Genomic DNA, 21,179 nt, shown 5'->3' with positions numbered 1-21,179 from the left:
GGATTTAAAGGAATAAAATTCATTTAAATTCACTTTGATACTTTTACATGCTTAAATACATTTTAAAGTGTTGATTGTCAGCACAACCAAGTACAATCAAGTTTTAATTGAAATGATTATCTAATTTTACTTTCAGAAGTAAATAAGATAAGTAGAAAATGATTAAAGGGAAAATTCTCTAAAGGAAAAATTCATTTGAATTCACATAGGCATGCTTCGATGCATGCTAAAGTGTGCTGCTATATGTTAGCATGGTTTTATATTAAAATCAAGCCATTTTAGCTAGGGTCTGAAACCCCAACAAGGAACAAATATGGTTGTCTTAGTTTACCCTTGATTCTGCTGTTCATTCAAATTTATAGTTATCGATGTTTGAAAAGAACCAAAATGAATAATGAAAAATTGAAGTTTAAGCGTAGTAATTGGCGCTCAACAGATTGAAGGTTTGTAATCATCTAGAATTCTTGAATGCCAATGTAAATTGAAGTATTGCCAAATAGGTTATGTTCAACCTCCTACTTCATTAAAATGCTCTAGCATAAAGCCCATATGATACTTTGGATGCCATTGTAAGCACATTCTATAAATATGTTACCATTTCTCATCTAGAATCATAATGACCATCTAACATTGTAGTTGAATAATTATATTTAATCGTAAATTATCAACCTGATTCTGCCTTGTAATTTCTCACAATTCCTGTACTGGGAAGCTCATCCAATACATTCCTTAACATATACTAGCTTTTAGTAATTATGAATCTAATGGGCTCTGATGCATTCACAGGAAGCTCTTTTGAAGGAATTGAGGAATATGAACGAAGAAGTATCTGAAAAGCAACAGGATGATGACACCATAAAAGATTTGGAGCATTTCAGAAGGCAGTATGCCATGGTGCTTATTCAGCTACGTGATGCTAATGATCAGGTCAGATTTTTGCAAAATATTAATCTAATTGCCATGTTGATTTCGGAATTTCTTTAAACTCAATTTTAGCCTCTTTGGGCTTCAGGTTGCTTCTGCTTTGCTCTCTTTAAGACAGCGTAAGACGTACCATGGTAACTAACGCCTTCATGGAATAGGCCAATGGAAAATTCGGGATCTCTCCGGACTCCCAGAAACTTACAATTCATCTGCTATTCTCAATCAGGAATTTGGATCTCATGTAGTGGAAATTGTTGAATCTTCAAAGCGAAAAGCAAGGACGATGGTTGACGCAGCAGTCAAGGTATTTTGATGCTTTAATGTGTTAGTGTTCCTTCATTACCTCTTTTTCTTGGAAATAGGTTGGCTTCATTACATATTTTATCATCTAGATGTTTGTCCAACTTCAATCGAACTATTTTTCATCTGTGTGACCTAGTTACTAGTTTCTCCTTTCAAGTTTCCACCGATATCTACACTACAAACTAATTCTTCTTATTCTTTCATCTGTTTCAGGCAATGTGCACACTTAAGGAAGGAGAAGATGCCTTCAATAAAATTGGAGTGGCTTTAGATTTGGCAAATAGTTCTGTTTCTAGCATGGGGGCCGTACAAGGGCCTCCTAATGCTGGACATAGCAATGCCGGCAATCCAGAGCATACAGGAAGGATAGTTGACTTAGCAACAGTTAGTCCAAAGTCCAATCATTCATCTGATGCTGATCCTCAAATTCCTTCTGAGCTAATATCCTCATGTGTATCTACCCTGTTTATGATCCAGGTAAATTTTGTTGGCAGTATCTAAGAAATATTTCCTTTTTTATTACCACTTGTTCAACTAGATTGTAGAATACATCAAGTTTTCACCTAACGCAAACAAAAATCAGGATTTAATTTTCGTTCATTTCTAGTCTTGAATAATTTTAGTATTTCTTTCTTTTGTTGTTTCTAGCAAACTTAGTCTACACTAAAATGAATCTTGGAAGATTGATTTATCGTAAGACATCTAAAAGATCACCTGCCATTGTTTCATATTCGATCAGTGATCTCTCTTGTGAAGTTGCTGATTGAGGCAAACACACATTTGATATTGTTGACTGACCCTTTTAAGAGAATATTGTTAAGTATCAAAAGTGGGTTAGTGTTGCTTCATTCGATATTGTTGACGGTATTAGGAAAAAACCCTTAAGAGAATATTTTAGATAGGAAGTAACCCTCAGTTTTTATAGCTAGGACAACTGGCAAAGACCATAGGATGTGGTTGGTAAGGTCTTGTTTCGAGATTTGCCTTGTAGAAAAGATTTGCGGATGGAGGCTCAATTCCTCAATGTTATCGCTAAGGTATTGGGTTTTATATAAATCTGTTCTTTAAAAAAATCCTTAGCATGACATGTCATTCATTTATGCAGCAACAATCCATGCCAACATAAAAATACTTTCTGGCATATCACACACACACACACATGTCGACATGATTAATCATTCACGAATTGCAATGTTGTGTAAAACTGATGCAAAACTTAAAATTGACCAAATCTGAAACAACTCATATAATCAAGGGAATATTTAGATAGTAACCCTTAGTTGTTGCAATTCTATTACAATCCATACCATCATCAAAACATTTTCTTGTTTTTAACTCTGATGGCACTGCATGTACTTCAACAAAATTAACAATTCACATACTTAAGGCTGATTTAGGACATATATATATATATATAATATATATATATATATATATATAGTTTATGCACACTCTCTAAGATATTCATCTCATTTGATATTGACTTCCTATTGCTCCTCTGAGTGCTTTATTACTACACCACATCCATAATTGTGAAAACTAGGGATAGACTATTATTTGAGATATGTTTAAAGTTTTGTGTATAAAATTGATACGAAATGCAAAAATGATCGTATTTGAAACAATCCCATAGATTCGTTGTTGTATTTTCATACCAACTCATCTATTAAATTAATCTTGGAGGTAGACAGTCTTCCCCCTTTATTTGCCTATTAGGTAAATCCAAAGAACAATTTATGCACACCCTCCAAGATATTCATCTCATTTGATATTCAAACCCTAATTTTTTTATTGCTTCATCTAGGTGTTTTATTACTGTACCACATTTGTAATTGTGAAAGATAGGGATAGACTATTATTTGAGACATGTTTAAAGTTTTATATAAAAAATTGATAAGAAACGCAAAAATGATCGTATTTGAAACAATCTCGTAGATTCTTTGTTGTATTTCCATACCAACTCATCTATTAAATTAATCTTGGAGGTAGATGGTCTTCCCCCTTCATTCGCCTACTAGGTAAATCCAAAGTACAATTTATGCACACCCTCCGAGATATTCATCTCATTTGATATTGGAATCCTAATTTTTCTTATTGCTGCTAGTTTTACTACTACACCACATTTGTAATTGTGAAACATAGGGATAAACTATTACTTGAGACATGTTTAAAATTTTATGTATAAAATTGATAAGAAATGCAAAAATGATCGTATTTGAAACGATCCGGTAGATTCTTTGCTGTATTTCCATACCAACTCATCTATTAAACTAATCTTGGAGGTAGACGGTCTTTTTCCTTCATTCGTCTATTAGGTAAATCCGGAGTATGGTTTATACTTTATACACTCTTTAAGATATTCATCTCATTTGATATTCAAACCCTAATTTTCTTATTGTTGTGCTTTACTATTACACCACATCTGTAATTGTGATTGTGAAGGCTAGGGATAGACTATTATTTGAGACATGTTTAAAGTTTTGTGTATACAATTGATAAGAAATGCAAAAATAATCATATTTGAAACGATCCCGTAGTTTCTTTGCTGTATTTCCATATCAACTCATCTATTAAATATCTTTCTGCCCTCAAAATAAAAATTCTCCTAATAGTTTCATAATGCTTGTTCAATTCAAATTGTAAGCCCCATAATTTGGATTTGCTTGTGCAGATCTGTACAGAGAGACAGTACCCACCGGCCGAGATCGCCCAGATTCTTGATTCTGCTCTTGCGAGCTTGCAACCATGCTCTCCACATAACCTTCCGATCTACAGGGAGATCGAGACCTGCAATGGGTATAATTAAAAACCAAATGTTGGCTTTGATACCGACCCCAGCACTATCGCCCCAGAAATTACGACAGCTTAGAAGTTTCTCACCTGTGTCTATCTTCCCTGTGTAGTCAGTCTAGCAAACAATTTTAGTTTCTTCTTCATGCTATTCATCTCCTAGTTGTCGTTCGATGCTTCTCGAGCACAAATCTGCTTTACTAAGCAAGCAAATCATTCGAACTTTCTAATTTTATTTATACCATACTTCCTTTTTGTAAATCTTTATTTAGGGATGAGCAAAAGTTTGATTAAATTGAACAAGGGCTTCCATCGGAACCACTTGTTACAATAATGCCAAATGATTCAGTCACTTCGACATGGTCTAAAGAACCCTTATTACAAGTCAGTCCGAGGGACGGACAACAGGCCCAACGGAATGCAGGTACCGTAAAGCACCTACGACGACTCCTAAACCAGTTTATGAATGGTTTCCATATCAGCTGCCTCCAGGAGAGTGCCTTGCTCCACACGAGCCCACCACTCCATTAGAAAGTTATCAACCACCAGCCTGAACCATGGAGAAAGCTTGACACCCTCCTCGCCGGCATCTGCCTTCCTCAGCAGCTCCTTCAGCTGGTCTCGGTTCACGTACTTCACGTCGGCAACTTCATCAGGATTCGGCAGCAGTTTCACGTCCCGGACGATGAAAAGCAGGTAGTCAACTATGGGCAAGAGGAACATCCATCAGAATCGGAGAATATCATCGACTAATGGATTCTAACCGAAGACCAACAGATAGGGATTACCCTCGTGTTCCCCCATTTTCCATCCGATGGAGCTTTGTAGAGCATGCGGCCGAGAGGAATGAATTCGTCGACAGGTATATCTTCAGCAGGAATGCCTAGCTCATCCAGCAACTTTCTTTGTGCAGCATTTCTAACCCCTGTCGCAGAAAAAGTCAGGATACATAGTGTCCAGGACTGAAGGCGAATACGAATATTACCCAAGTAGTTCTCCTGAATAAGTTCAGATTCTCGGTAGAGCGGATGACTGCAGCAGGTATTTGTCCAAACCAGAGGAAATGTTACTTTTGTTTCAGATCTTTGCTGCAATCACCAAGATATGAGAACAATAGATGCAAATAGTGGTGTTTTGCATGACAACTTATTTCAAAAGCTTGAGTTGATCTACATATTTATATTCTTAATAGGTTTTCGCTTGCATACACAATTGGATTAACATGAGATTTGGTGGATGCATATTACTGAGACGAGCATGATTCTTCGAGTACCATGTTAAAAATATTCTTAAGACATAGGGTAGATATAAGGTTCTTGAGTTGGAATTATGTCATCATTGGCTGGTAGAGAAACCAAGCAGACAAGAAAACAACTAAAATGTAAAAAGTTACATGTTGCTCTCAGCATCTACAGAAGTATAAGCGTTCAACATTACACAAAATAATCAACACATGGAAGTAGATGATCAGCCTATTTAAGTTTAGTTAGATATGAATACTTGGGGTTTAGCATAAGTGTCACCATTGCTCATCGCGTACCTGAAGTAGCAACTCATATTTCGAGTTGAATAGGAAAACACTAAAAGCTCTATGGAGAAGGTTCAGTGATTCAATCTTTTCCATCAGATGGCCTAGAAACACACAAGATGAGAAATCAATCCAGCATCCAAAATAATTCAACACCAACAAAAATAATCATGCATATTGCAGTTGGATGAGTTTATTCCTATCAAGCATCCAAAAAGACTATGGCCACAAAACACCCAATCTTGAGTTTGCCAGAGAGCTGGGAAGCAAAGAATCCAGAGAAGAGCAGCCCAAAGGGGATGAAACATTGAAATAGCTATTTCAGGGTTTATTTAGATAGTCCAGTTGATATTGATAATTAATGTAGTTATTTTAGGGTTTGTTTTAATAGTCCAATTTAAAAACTTGCTGTGAAAAAACTAACATGGATGGTGAAATCAGCTAGGAGGATCCCATTACTCACAGTTGTATTTGGATTCATGCCCAATGACGTTGTCATTCTCATCCACCAAGATACATCTGCAACCATGAAATCACAGATCTAGCACAGTTGAGATTCAAGACAAGCTTTACAAACAACAACAAGGGCGATACTAGAGGCAGCAGAGCACAAGAATGTAAACCTTGGAAATTAGCATAGTTCGCTCACCTTAGAGAAGGATATTAGTAATCTGAATAAATCAATACAAAAAGTAAAGGTCTAGTAAAAATAGATATGGATTGAGTACTACATGAACTATGATTATAGTATCTTTGAAACGAGATAATTGAAAGAAAAAAAAAGTTCATCATTTCTAACTCTTAATGCTTTATTTGAGTGCTTTCGTCGCTGCATCATCTCTTCAATCCAATTCATTTCAAGATGTACTAATACCGTGTACGATCAATCAGATTTCTCCAGATTCACCATTAATCCTAGATCTACGGAAGCACATCAGCTACTCCTCCGGAAAGTTTCCAACCCCCATCGCTAACTACCTCACATCTAAAAACGCGATTCATCCGATTAACAACTGCAGACCTAGCAAACCAAACTCATACGGAGAATGAACAATCAGAAGAACCATAAAGCAGCAGGATCGAGGCGAAACGCTATGTAATCAACCGCGCGGATCGAAGGGGACAGAGCAGAGAGAGAGAGAGAGAGAGACTCACTCGTCCTCGAACATGAGGCGCCTCTGGACGGCGTCCATGGAAGCGTCGTCGGCGACAGCGGCCATCGTCACGGCGGAGGGCGAGGAGAGGAGCAAGGAGAGCAAAGAGCGAGAGGCCGACGAGATCGCCGGGAGGAGGGCTTTATAAAGAAACCCAAGCTGGGGAGGAGGGGGGAGACCGTGCGCCACACGTGCGCGGCCGCCCTCGCCGCTTAACTGCTGGGTTTCTTCTCGTTCGAGGGCAGAAGGTGCCAGGTGTCGTGCTACGGTTGGATACCTCCGTGGAGGCATAAGACCACCATCACCACATGCCGTTTAGAACAAAACAACTCTACTTAAGCCATCTCCAACGGTGGGCGATTTGTGGTCCCCACCGTACCACATCGACGCCGTTTCAAAAGAAACTTTTTCATTCGTTTTTTCAGTGTCAACCAATTTTCCAACAACAATCCTACTCAAATGGGGAGTCGTAGACCCGATCATGATTCAAAACCGATGATTCAATGGTTCATGACAGATCGATCCTTAATCTTAACCACTTAAGACGATTATGATTCACGTTTCGGAATCGCCGATTCACGGTTACCACCGGTTCACGATTTGGTTCACGATTCGCGACGGTTAGAGATTATTATATTAAAAATTTTAAAATTTAAAATTTATTTTAAAAAAAGTACACTTCGGGGAATTTACCATCCCAATCGACTGATTTAGTCAAACTAAGAAAACAGCTACTAAATTGTTGAAATCACACATTTGATTTTTGTCAGAATTCAAAATCCAGTCGATTGACTTTTCTCATCAATCGACTGGAGTTAAATCCAGTCGACTGATGAGGCATATCCAGTCGACTGGAGTTAAATTTTTGAACCGACGATTCAACCCGTCGGTTAATCGATGGGCCGTCGGTTTCACACCTATTGAACCGGAACCGGCCCGGCATCCTGCCGGGCCAGTTCCGGTTCGACCCGGCTAATCGGGTCCCGGCCCGTGGTCGGGTCTAGGGAGTCCTCCCCATTAAAAAAAAAAGAAAGGAGCCCTCCCCAAATGAGGAGCGCTCTGTTTGGGGAGGTGAGGAAAGGGAACGAAAGGATAAATTGGGGAGGTGAGGAAAGGGAAGGAAAGGATAAATAAGGGGAAAGAGAAGTTTGACCCTTGTTTGAAATGGAGTCAGTTAAAAAAGAGAAGGGAAGAGAAGACTAAACTTTACCCTTACATGTTTATGAATTATTATAATTTTTTACACTTCGATTTGGGATGTAAGAAAGAGAAAGAGAAACTTAAAAATATTTTATTTTAATTTTATCTCTATTTTAAAATATTATTTTTCAAATTATCTCACCTATTTAGATATAACATCTTTGCACTTACACTCCTCACACAACACGTGCTGTCATCGTCTAATATTCAACTGTTCACATTCTACGACATCAACGTTAGCTCTCGCCGTAAATCTTTTCGAGAATAAGACTCAAGAGGATAGAGACATGTAACCATTGCCCCGGGGACGAGAATAAGACTCATCTTCTTCTTCAAGGACAAAGACTTATCTAAATAGGGTTATTTTAGGACCTTCTATATCCCAACTTCTACATGCAATATTGACAGAATCTTATAATTTTTCGTTCGTCCTCTACATGTGTTATCTTTATTAACGATAGGACATCCGGGTTGTAACTCAGGGACCAATCCCCAGCTACGGCGTATTTGCAGGAATTTTCCTCCAAATGGAGAACGCAATTAAAGGATGCTGGGCATCTGGAACTTCCCGATTTACCCTGATGGTCGGTGGGAAACTTCCGTGGGACCAGGTCGACCACCCCCAGAGATGTGGCTACTGGAATTATCATTTTTTTTTATTAACAAATGAAGATAATTTTATAACTTTATATATTTAATCTTCCTTTCTTTCCTTCCCTCTAAATAAAGTAACACATCTACATTAATGAACCTTCTAAATAAATAAAAGAAACATAAATACTTACTTTCTCTCCTTTCTCTTTTTTTTTTTTAATCAATCTTCTTTCACCTCATCCATACATAGCATTAATCACAATGGGAGCTCAAAGTGCTCTTAATACTGCTTGTTTTTGAGAAAAAAAAAAATTCAAAAATTTCAATTTACTTTTTCAGGAAAGTAAATATGAAAATCAAATATGACAACACTGAAAAAAAAATATTTCCAATATATAAAATACATTTTTAATATTTTTAAAATATAAGATATTCTTTTGATGATAATAAAAATAAAAAAAACGTTCTTTTAATTTAATGATAATAAAAATAAGGAGAGGCCTTCTAATTTTTAATGCTCAAACAAATATAAAATTTTTATGGAAAAATAAGATGTTTAAATTTAAAAAAAAAAAATAAATTAGGAGAGAAATAAAGTGTATTTTAAAGGTTTTTTATCCTAAAAAGTTATTTTAGGTTGATGTTGATTGATATAACATAAAAACACAATAAAAAAATAAACTTTTCAAATATGTACAAGTTAATTCTTCGTTAGATTGTGGATAAAATTAAATCGAACAGTTTGTCAATTTAATTTCTCTTTCAGACGAATATCCTAACTTAATATTTTTTAATAAAATTAATTGACAAAATGAGACATGGGCAAAGTTTTCTCTACCTTTCTATTTACGACTTACAACAGTATTTATTATTTGGAATAATAATTTGTGCTTTTAATATAAAATAAATTAACTTATGTACAAATTATTTAAGAGATTTATTAATTTTTTAAATTAGCAGTCAAATAGAATAATATTCAATTGGAATATTTTTGCACTATTATGAGTTTATCCATTTTCATGGATTTCAACATTTATAATATCAGTAAATATTTTTAATCAAAACTACTGAAAAAAAAATTTAAAGAGTAAAAAAGACACTTTTTTAATAAAAATAAAAATAAAATAATATTTTAAAATTAAGACTTATAAAATACTATTATATATATCAAAATATTTTTTACAAACTTGATTAAAATTACTCAAATTTGATTAAAATCATTTCAACTTATTAAAAATAACTTAAATGTGTATTATTATTTGTATTTGAATAATTTTAATTAAATTGGAATAATTTATTCAAAAATTGACTACCCATATCATAATTATTATAATTTCTAATAGTGATTTCTTGTAATTACTACATTAACATTAGAATTTAGAATAAGAGTATTTTCAGGTAAAAAGATAAAATATAACATGAAGTGCTATTTTATTTTTATTTTAAAAAAAATACCTTTTCAATAATAATACCAATATATATAAAAAAAAAGAAAAAAAAAGGATGACTCACTAAAAATATCTATCTAAAAGAGTCTCTAAAACTTCCTACAGTCCAAGATCACCTCGGGGCATCGGAGCATAGTGGAATTTTCTAAATAATGTGTTTAAATTTCATTTAAAATATATTACAGTTTGAAAATGTTAGTATCTCAATAAATTTTGACGTGGGATTAAATAAGTCTAAAATTAGGTCTTTATTATTGTGATGCATGTGTCAAATATACAAGACTTAGGATAACATACATGTTCTAGTTGGTAAACTTTGACAAAAGACGCAAGAACTAAGAAATATGACATAGGAAAGGAACTGACAGATTCGGTGCTTCAATTTAAAGTATGAAAGTTGTGGAAGAGTATTCCGATGAAACGAAAAGGATGTATGGGAGCGCGCTGGAAGGGCTTGATGCATTTAAGGGACGAGAAGCTGAAAGAAAGACTACACAAGGCAACCAAGGTTGAACGGAGGAGCAAAATGATTCAGTTGAAGCCATTCTGGACGCGGGTGCCCAGAAGGTTGACTCTAGGCGCTTGGATCCATTTTGGGTGCCCATACTCTAGGCGCCCTAATACATTCCGAGCGTCCGGATACCCAATCTAGCTCAGCATGACCGCCAAGATGGATTGGGATGGAGTCCACATCAGCAAAATCCAAACGCTTAGATGCAAGAAGTCATCCAGAGCCGTCAGTGAATTGTTAACAGAGTTGATTGAGTTCTAAGAATCCAAGCGCTCGAAAGATTTCCAAGTGTTCGAAGTGTCACGTCAACACAATGGTTAGATCGAGATAAAGATTATAAATAGAGCTAAAGCTTGAAGAAGAAAAGACATACACTCAATTTACATTTTCTTCGTTCGTCTGTTTTTAATATTTTACACTTAACCATTGTATAAGAGTTTCTCCGTCTTTGAATCATTCTCTGACGAGGACTTTTATAGTTCATGGATCAATAACCTGAGAATTATAACTAAGTAATTCATGTCTCATTATTATTTTTTATGTTATACTTATCATATCCTTAAAAACATGAACAATTGAGATTATAAATTTTCAGATCGTTATTCATTCCTCCCTTCTAGCGACTCATATGGTCTTTTCGATTTACTCTAATAGCTGGTGCAAAACTTTAATATAAAGTTGAATGGTTATCTCTAGAATTTTTTTAATCGTTATCTTAGTTAATGAGTATTAATTATTTACTTAGGGAGATAGGCCGATTAAGCCCAAAGCCAATAAGCCCAAAGCCAAACGGAAAGGAAGCATGAAAGCCCACACGCCAAAACCACCGGGCAGCGAGTCAACGGCAACCTCTGCGCCGACGCAGACACTGAGCCTGCTCCTGCTGCTGCTGGTGGTGGTGGTGGTGGTGGTGGTGCACCGCCTTCCGGAAGGCTCTCCTCTTCTCCGCCGCCTCCTGGAGACTCACGCTCCTCCAGCCACACTCCGGACGCTGCGTCCAGAACCACGCCCAGTTGAAACAAAACCGAAGAAGTAGAAAGCAGAAGGAACTACAGAGGAAGATCTCGTATACCTCGTTCGGCTACTGTGTGATTCGAGTCATCGAAGCTGATCGGCCAGAGAAAGTAGCCGAGCAATCCACTGCGCCGAGCGAATCTGACCTTGCCCTCGACCACCTGGGGACTGTCGTAGCTAACCCACAGATCGCCGGACTGGAAATAGGAAGTCGCCGTCCTGCTGTCGTACACAAACTTGGTGCCGGGATCCTTCAAGAACCCTTCGATTTCAAGGTAAGCTATCAGCCCTGACTGGTTGCTCATCTTTTGCCGAGGTCCCTCTGCTACGACTGGATCGCCTGGTTCGTTTTTGGATTTGTTCCTGAGGATCCAAGACCTTCCGTACACTGGCACGCCCATGACGAGCTTGCACGGAGGAATCCCTGCGTCCAGCCATGAGGTGACGCCGTAGCTCGCCGAGAAGTGGGAGGTCTGATCGAAGAGCGCGGCGTCGTTAGCGGTGGCGTTGCCGTTTCTGTGGAAGCCGAAGCAGAGGACGTTGACCCAATCAAGGCTCCTGGAGATCGCATCCGTCGGGTAGTCAGGGCCGTCGGTCGTCGGTCCGTCGAACAAGTGGTTGGAGAAGTAGGCGGTCATCGTCAGGAGGAGAGTGCTCGGCGTCGAGCTCCGCGCTGCTTCTTCGCCGATTCGAGCCCGCCATTCCTCGAGGAGGAGGCCGAGGTTGGCCATGTCCGCCGGCGAGCTCGGGAACTGCCAAGCCAGGTCCAGACCGTCAAACGCGTTCGCCCTGGCGAGTTCCAAGGACGAAGCGATGAACGCTGCCCGGAGAGCCGCGTCTGCTGCCATGGCGGAGAAGCTGGGTTGGCAGCCATCGGCGGCGACGGACAGCAAGGTCTTGAGAGCTGGATTGTTCGACTTGACGGTGCCGGAGAAATTGCCGAGGACGGCGACCTGATCCGGCGGAACTGCAATGCCGGAGTTAGCACAGTCGTCGAGGGAGAGTGCGTAGTAATAGAGGTGAGTGTAGAGGGAGGCGTCGATGGTTGTTGCAGGCGAGTGAAGGCGGTACTGCGAGAACCAGAAGCCAGCTCTGACAGTACTGCTGGGGCCTCGTCCGTCGTCGTCGTCGCTGACGCCGCACTGCTTCTGGCACCACGAGTCATGGACGATGGAGAGGATCAGCAGGAAGGCGAAGAGGGAGGAGAGGGAAGTTTGTCCCATTTGCTCAGGCACTGCAGCTAGTGCAGATCATCAATGGCGATGAGCGTCGTCTGTGAATCAAAAGCTGGCGTCGTGATGCTGAAGAGTAGAAGATGCTTGAAGGGTAAGTGGGTTAAGTCCCGGGGCAACGGTGCCGTGGTAGGACATCTCAGATTGTCATTCAGACATCTGCGGATCGAAGCACAATCAAAGAATACTGAGTGTCTGGGCTAGCCGCTGCATGTACTTCCCGATTTAATCCTGGTGGCCGGTAAGACACCCATAGTTAACTAGACTAATTAGGATTTATCATTTTTTTTTAAAGATAAGTGGGTTATGTAGTTTCTTTTAATTTTATTCTGTAAATCCACTGTAAGATTATTATAGTTGTCTTTTAGTAGTTCTTATATATACTAAATGATTGCTATAATAATTTTGACTGTATTAAAGTGATTTTAAATAAATTTAAATAATTTTATTGATAAAAAATATTTTATATATATATATATATATATTTATATATAATATTAAAATTAAATTAAAAACAATAATTTACTTTAATATAATAGGGTAGAGCGTGAGCGTTTGTCATGGTGTGGGAGTGGATGGAGTGTGTAGGCTCGTGGGGTAAAGCGAAAAGGTTGAGTGTCTTTTTGCGAAGAGATAGCATCAGATTCTGTGAGTGATACACTGTGCCATGGTTTTCATTTGATAAAAAATTTTAAATATGATTGATCATGAATTAATCATGAATGACCACTTTCAAATCTACCAAACATCATTTTATTTTTTTTCAAAAAGTCTAAATATATTTTTTATTATTTATAATAATTTTTTATATGAATGGTTTGAATGTATTTTTTACTTTTAAAAGTTAAGATTTTATTTAGGATTTATTTATACGTATGTTTAATTATTTTTAGAGTATTTTTTATTATTAAATAAAATTTCTTTTTCGACAAAAATATTTAATCCGTAGTATTTTTTTATTTGTCAATTTCTTATCTTATTTTTTCTATAATTTATCTCTTCTTTCAATCTGCCCTGCAGGATAATCGCTATTTATTCTATCAATTATCAACCCTCCTAATTGCTTGGGACGCAATACATATATGGATCGAGGCCCGGTCCACTTTTGATCTATTTCATCTGTCCGGCCCAACAACAATGGTGCCTTGTGCCAATCAATAAATTAAATAAGATAAGATTATTATTTTATGAGTAGACTGTTGTAAATTAATTTCTCTAGTGAATAAGAAATTAATGTCTAATAAAGAATTAATTTGGTATGATCGAACTAAAGTTTTGACTCCCGCACGAGTTGGGTTCGTGGATGTGATTATATCAACACCAATTTGAATATGTGTGAATGTCAATCCAAATGAAACATTGAGGAATATAAAATTGAAATTAATTTCATTCATTGATTAACAGATTAATCAGTTGTAATATTAATTAATTAATATTTATAATAGATTAGTCATAATTATATTTATAATAGATTAGTCATAATTATATTTATTTAAGTAATTAATATTATTGATTAATTAAATCAATTAATGATAATTGATAATATTTAAGTGAAAAGACATGAATAAACTTTTCATCTCTATAAAAAAAAACATCGTTCCTTTCATTTAAAACACTTAATTGTCAAATTGTGAAATCTTCTTAAGTTCTCTTCTCTCTCTCCTCTTTTAAGAATCCCAAAGTTTTAAAAGTTTGATCAGGCTCGAAATCTGAAGTATTCTTATTTCGAGGCATAATTAAATCGTATCTTGGCATGCGATTATTAATAAATCATAAACATTTGGATGGAATAATATCATCTTAAAAAAAAGAAAATCTAACATTCACATCGACTTTAATATTAAGAAGACTTTTTAATAATAAATTAAAAATGAAATATCTCTTTAATAATTTGGAAAAAAAATGTGACGCCTTTGATTTTACCCAACTACTTTAATTAATACATATAAATCTTATTTTTTGGGATCAATATACTTGACTTTAATTGATAGAAAATAAAAAAAACTCATTAAAAAAACTCATTATCATAAAAAAAAAATCCATTTAAAAAAATATTAATAGTAGATTTAGTAGAGTTTCTTAAAATAATTTTAACACGGGTTGAAATTGTTTAAATATCGGTTAAATTATTTTAATTGAATTAAAACTAGTCTATATATTATTAAAGTGATTTTAATTATAATTATTATAATATAGAGTAGTTGATTAAATTTGTTTAAAATAGTTTTGATAATACTTTAAAATTAAAACAGTTGCTTGTTAAAGTTACTTAACAACAAGATTATTTTTAAAATATAAAGTACCCTTTTAATGTGTTTAAAGTGGGAGCTCATAAATAAAAACAATAAGGAACGTTCTGTCAATTAATTTTAAGTAGGAAAAATACTAAAAAGATTTTTTTTTATAAAATGAATATTTATAATAAAAAAATATGGCCAAAAATTACAAGGGCACTCATTGTAAATCCTAAGTATGACCCATTTTTCAAATATTGTATAAAATATCTTTTTATTATATGATCATTTAACCAGGTAGAAACTAACAAATAACTTCTACAATAATAATTTTATTTTTTAATAATAATTTAATTAAAATAATATTTCAATAAATAAAATAAATGATGGGAATTTTATAACATTCATTACATTTTAAATGAATATTATATCATCATAATTGACTATGTAACCGTTAGCATGTAGATTTTATAATGTATAAAAGTTAGTTATTAGCTTCTACAAGGATGACTTAGTAGTTACATATAACTTCTATAATTATTTTAAAATGATTTGATAAATTTTAAATAATTTTGATAAAATGGATAAATAATATTTTGATATAATAGTATTTAGATATTCTAAATCTTAAATCTTAAATTCATACTAATTACATTATAGCAATTACTAAATAACTTCAACACGTTATAATAGTTATCAAGTAACTTCTACATATTATAATAACTATCGAGTATCTTCTATATAGTATAAATTCTAAATTTTAACCTTAAACTCATTCTAAATATTTTCTAACAATTATTAAGTAATTTTTACGTGTTATAGTAGATAGTTTTTACACATCTACTTATTAGTTTCTACATTAACATGAGATAAAGGATATTTTCGAAATAAAATTATAGAGGGACGCTCCTTTGATATTTTTGAAAATGGAATGTGTTTTTTTATAATTTGTAAAATTCGGGGCGTCATTTTTATTTTTTTCCAAAAAATATCAAATTGCCCGGAAAAAAAAAAAAAGAAAGAAAAAAACCTCCTCCATACGTTCCGTTACCTACTTCGTGGCCCGAGTCGTGGGTGGTTGGATCCACAAAACAGATCGCGTCACGCAATTTCTCAGCCTGGAGCTCGGGAACGACACGTGGTCTTTGTCCCTTCCACGCACACTTTAGATTTCCCAACCGCCAGAATCCTGAAACCGACACGTGGCCACCTCCGCTTCCACAAACTCGCCTCGTCTTCAAATTTGCAACCGCCTAATTAATTTTAGGTAACAATACGATTTTTTATTATCTTAAAAAAGATTTTAAATTAAAAATATATGGATAAACATCAAAGGTGTTCTTTAATTGCTACTATAATAATATTAAAGGAAATTTAAAATAATTTATTTTTTATAATATAGTAAGTACGAGCATCGCTATCATAATAATATTAAAATATAAATAGGCCATTATTTTCTAGATTTTGTTAATCAGATGGGTGGTCCGTCCTGGTCGGTCGGTCCCATTAATGCAAGAAGTCTGTTTACTACCACAGATTCGATTGTCGGAATTGAATGTGAACAGGTAAACGAGAGGCTGAAAAAGGCAAGACGACGGATCACATCACAATAATAAATGGCTTTATTTAATGGCCGGCCGCAATTCCTTTCCGTTCCGTCCAAGTAACACTATCTGCTAACTCTATGTTTACTTCAAACAGAAGAAAGAAAGAAGAAGACAAGAGGTAATGAGGGAAGAAGAGATTCTAATTATTTTGTTTTACTAAGGTGAATTGAGAAGCGGATCTTAATGGATGGTTCAATATTAAATATAATACGTTACATGTGACATTTAAACTATCAATATTATAATAGAATCTATTCCAACTCTTACTATTTTAATAATAAAATTAAAATCCGTCATCACAACCGTATCAGGTCGATCTCACCACTATCAATAAGGAGGTAAATCAAAAAATTATAATTGACCACGATTATTGGGTTGCAAGGATGCAAACATAGTCCCACATCTAAAGTACATGGAAGAGATCATGAGGTTAAAAGGATGGAAAGTATCTCCATTGGTATGCGGCCTTTTGGGGAGAGCCCAAGAACAAAGTCATAAGGGCTTAGGCTCAAAATGGACAATATCATACTATTGTGGATATATTTTGATTCCATCGGTTCTAACAAGTGGTATCAGAGCGAGATCGCTCTTCACTGGACTAACCGCCAGATGAGCCATGATCCAGATCTAACTATGTGGTTTGAACCTTAAACAAAGGAAATGAGTGCTCCCGTGTCTGAATCAAGAGGACCAGACACCATGTGAGAAGTCTTAGTAGGTCAGGTGGACCGAGGGGCAAAAAATCCTAGTTGCGGCTAGGTGGAAAGTCCTAGTAGGTCGGGTGGATCGAGGGACAAAAAGTCATAGTTGCGACTAGGTGGGAAGTCCTAGTAGGTCGGGTGGACCGAGGGACAAAAAGTCCTAGTTGCGGCTAGGTGGGAAGTCCTAGTAGGTCGGGTGGACCAAGGGGCAAAAAGTCCTGGTGAGTTGAGGGTTGCTAGGTGGGAAGTCCTAGTAGGTGGGATTCAGACATCAAAACGACGTTAGGGGGGCCTGTGGTCCTTTGTTTGAGGGGGGGATTGTTGGGTTGCAAAGGTACAAACATAGTCCCACATCTAAAGTACATGGAAAAAATCATGGGGTTAAAAAAATGGAAAGTATCTCCATTGGTATGAGGCATTTTGGGAAGAGCCCATCGGCACTAACAACGATGGCGGAAGGCATTGTCTTAGCTTCGTCAAGATTCAATTCACTTCAGTAACTCTGCTTCTTGTAACCAACTCAACTATGCTCTGAGGATCTCTTACTATTGCATCGTAACTCCAAGGACTTAGTCATCTGATCATTAATCTCATATCTTAGAGTAATTAGTATTAGTAACTAAGTTCGACCTTAGCATAGTTAATGTAGTTTTCTTGTAGGACTTTAGAAGTGTGATCTAGGGGATCCGTGAATACGAATTTTTTGGGATCATTTTGATTGTAAATTTTATTTTAACTCAGATTGAATTGGGGTCTATAATATATCTAATATAATTCAAATATTTATATTTGTTATCAAGTGTAATCTATAATAGTTCAATCTTAGGCAAAAAAAAAAAAAAAAATTAAAGTCTTTTAGAATGCTAGGAAGAATTGTAAAAGGTTAATTTCATCTTTTATAATTAATCTTAGAATTTTAAAACTTTAAATATTATTTAGTTGATGTTAACAAATATTATTAAGTTGTTAATATTATTTACGTTTGATGATTTTATATGTCTTTTTTAAAAATTTTATATTAGAATTAACCTACCAAATAATCTTATTCGGTCTGACATCAAAGTACCAATTTAAATTTTGAAAAACTATAATTTTTAAATCAAATTAAATTACTAAACTTATAATATATCAAATTAAAATTCATTGAGATAGCTATATTTGTTATTAAATATAACTGGCCTAACTTTTAGGTTAAAAAATTATTTAAATTTTTTTTGAAGATTTAATTTTTAATTAAAATTATTTTCATCTTTTGTAATATTAGAATTTTTAGATAATTTAAATATTTATTTAATTGATGTTAGAACATTATTAGTAATATTGTTATGTATTTTTTTGAAAATTTAAATTTATAGAATAATGATTATTCTATGTTAACATGCTGATCGTAACAAAAAGATAGAATCTGCTATTCTAACGGTTTCATTATTATTTGTGAGAAGATAAATTAAAAAATTATAGTTGATCATTATAAAAAAATTAAAAATATTAACTCAATTTCATCAAAATTTATCATAATAATTAATTCAATCATCATGCTGCAAGATCACGACCATCTTAGAACGTGCTGACCAAACATGGATAAAATATTTAAATATAACCTATTAACTTGGATTAAGATGACGTAGTAATGACTTGCTGACAAAGTTATTATTATGAATGCCCACAAAAAAAAACGTGTTTACTTGAACGGATAGTAGACGCGCTTACTTGACAATCCAACCCACACACACATGCCACCTCACCTTCACCACCGCCAAGTTATGTGTTGCGTTCACATTTGTAAAGATGACCTAGAACGTATCGATTCCAAGAGCATATTGCCAAATAACTACTCCATTATTTTAAAATTCTCAAATGAGTGCTCCTATTCTAAAATTTAAAAATAAAATTTCTTGTCACAACAAATTCCTGTCACAAATTTATCACAACAAATCTAAACCGTTCGATTTTAAAGTTAAGATTAAATCCAGGCCGTAGATTGAATGAGTGATTGTGATGGTTTGAATTTAATCTTCTATTTTAAAATCTAACGGTCCAGATTTGTTGTGACAAATTTGTGACCGGAATTTGTTGTGACAAGAATTCCAATTGAAAATTTAATCAAAATTGTGCCAAATGTCTATAGACTCTATGAATAGGAGGACCTATGTGACAATTCTTCAATAGCAAGGATCGATTTAGATATTTACCCACCCAACATTTATTATTATTATTATTATTATTATTATTATTTTCGGAAAATCCTATTAATTTCGAGATCCTTGCGAAGTTTATCCTCAATCACGTTACGAAATCAAGAGACACAGCGATGAAATCCGTAGCGGCTCCCCCAGCGCCACCCAGCCCGATTCTCCCCGCCGGCTTCCGCGGCGGCGCTCGCCCTGGACGCGTCCTCCTCCCGCGCAGCCCCGCCGGCGGCCGCCTTTCGCCCTCGCTTCGGTCGCCCGCGGCGACGACCCCGCGCGCCGAGGCAGCTGACGCGGCCGCCTTCACCGCCGTCGAGGAAGACGGCTTCGAGGCGAGCCTCTACGATCTTCTCGGGGTGCCGTCGAGCGGCAGCGCCGGCGAGATCAAGAAGGCCTACAAGCAGCTCGCCCGGAAGTACCACCCGGACGTCTCCCCGCCGGAGCGCGCCGAGGAGTACACCCGGCGGTTCATCGAGGTCCAGGAAGCCTACGAGACCCTGTCCGACCCCCGCCGCCGCGCAGTCTACGACCGCTACATGTGCAGCGGATTCTCCGGCCTCCGCCGCGCCGGCGAGGTGACCAAAATTATACATTTCTGCTCTTTATTATTCGCAAATTAAACACAAGATCATTGTATCAATAGGAATCAATGGTGAGATCAAATTGGCGAGCGAGATGGAGTGATCAGATCGAGGAGTTGGAGAAGAAGAGCATGAATGATAACGAAGAGACCCTGTCGTGGGGAGCTCGGATGAGAAAGAAGACGATCATGGAAGAAATGAATCAATATCAAAATTAAAGAGATTGTTCGTCGTGTGGATTTGCAAAATTAATGTAATAAATAAACAATGTATTTATGTGAATGTTGTGATTGATATAATCTTATATTATTGTGAATATTTCATAATTATTATTGATTTCAAGAGAGATCGATCGTGTGCTTCGCCTCCATGGCGGCCGGCCCCCGACGACCTCCTGCGTCGTCGTCCTCCTGCTCCGCCCCGGCGCCCCGTCAGCCAGCTTGGTGTCGTCGCCGAGATCGTCGTGAGTGTTCGCCCTAGGACATTTGTATTCATCCTCCTCCCCTTCCACAAGCAGCAGACCGTCGACGGCGTCCTGCTCCTTCGGCGTCATCGTCGACCGTGGACTGGGCAGCAAAACCCGATCGATCCGGCCGCCGCTCCTACAGAATCACGCGAATTTTCTTCGGCGGGCCTGACGGCCGCGTGGCGCTAGCTGGCCCTACGCCTCGCGCATGGCGGAGAGCCCCCTGCGTCAAGGTCACCGTCGTTCGGCTCGTCCCCGGCGACGCAGTGGCCTCCGTACAACGGCCTTCAAGGCGCGGAAGTGGACAACGCGTTCCAGCTGGCGGAGTTCTGGATGAGGAAGGCGGACGACACGTCGGTCATCTACTCGGAGAACAGGGCGAACACGACGAAGAGCGGGCGGTGCGATGTCTACGTGGTGGGGCGGAGACAGTGGCCGGCGGCTCTGGCGTTGATGGAGGGGTTGACGGATTGGGCGGAGTTTATCGAGGCCGGCAAAAAAAAAAAATAAAACTTTTATTTTTTAAAAAAATATAAATTTATTAAATAATTTTTTATATAAAATTTAATTTTTCTAAATTCCTTAAGATGTATAGTTATTAATTAAATTTTTATATTTAAATTAGTGGCCCAATCAAATTGGGGCCTAATTAAGCATAGACGTTAATGACCTATGCGACCCGACAATGGATGGAATGGCCGGA

The 21,179-nt window shown here is 36.6% G+C and overlaps 3 protein-coding genes and 1 pseudogene across 3 annotated transcripts; 2 read left to right on the top strand and 2 right to left on the bottom strand.

Annotated features, from left to right (window-relative positions):
- Positions 1–790: 790 nt before the first annotated feature.
- On the top strand, positions 791–4,241 carry LOC141844994 (protein ALWAYS EARLY 3-like; annotated as a pseudogene).
- A 55-nt stretch (positions 4,242–4,296) lies between these two features.
- Positions 4,297–6,854, bottom strand: LOC141845513 (isopentenyl-diphosphate Delta-isomerase I-like). Its single transcript, XM_074733570.1, has 6 exons — positions 6,701–6,854; positions 6,009–6,064; positions 5,558–5,649; positions 5,003–5,105; positions 4,793–4,942; positions 4,297–4,721 (listed from the first exon to the last, which is right to left on the bottom strand). The coding sequence occupies exons 1-6, from the start codon at positions 6,763–6,765 to the stop codon at positions 4,468–4,470; spliced, it is 720 nt and encodes a 239-aa protein (XP_074589671.1). The 5' UTR covers positions 6,766–6,854; the 3' UTR covers positions 4,297–4,467.
- Positions 6,855–11,210: 4,356 nt separating this feature from the next.
- Positions 11,211–12,702, bottom strand: LOC141845344 (class V chitinase CHIT5b-like). Its single transcript, XM_074733412.1, has 2 exons — positions 11,525–12,702; positions 11,211–11,443 (listed from the first exon to the last, which is right to left on the bottom strand). The coding sequence occupies exons 1-2, from the start codon at positions 12,687–12,689 to the stop codon at positions 11,211–11,213; spliced, it is 1,398 nt and encodes a 465-aa protein (XP_074589513.1). The 5' UTR covers positions 12,690–12,702.
- A 6,821-nt stretch (positions 12,703–19,523) lies between these two features.
- LOC141845454 (chaperone protein dnaJ 20, chloroplastic-like) lies at positions 19,524–20,328 on the top strand. Its single transcript, XM_074733506.1, has 2 exons — positions 19,524–20,004; positions 20,073–20,328. Exons 1-2 carry the CDS (start codon positions 19,552–19,554, stop codon positions 20,226–20,228), a joined length of 609 nt encoding a protein of 202 aa, XP_074589607.1. The 5' UTR covers positions 19,524–19,551; the 3' UTR covers positions 20,229–20,328.
- Positions 20,329–21,179: the final 851 nt, after the last annotated feature.

The sequence above is a fragment of the Curcuma longa genome, chromosome 14, assembly GCF_044706935.1.
Source record: "Curcuma longa cultivar G26 ecotype Majalengka, Jawa Barat chromosome 14, ITB_CL_G26_1.1, whole genome shotgun sequence".
Taxonomy (NCBI): Eukaryota; Viridiplantae; Streptophyta; class Magnoliopsida; order Zingiberales; family Zingiberaceae; genus Curcuma; species Curcuma longa.
Note: the sequence above shows the minus strand (reverse complement) of the source record. Positions and strands in the feature narration are given on the sequence as shown.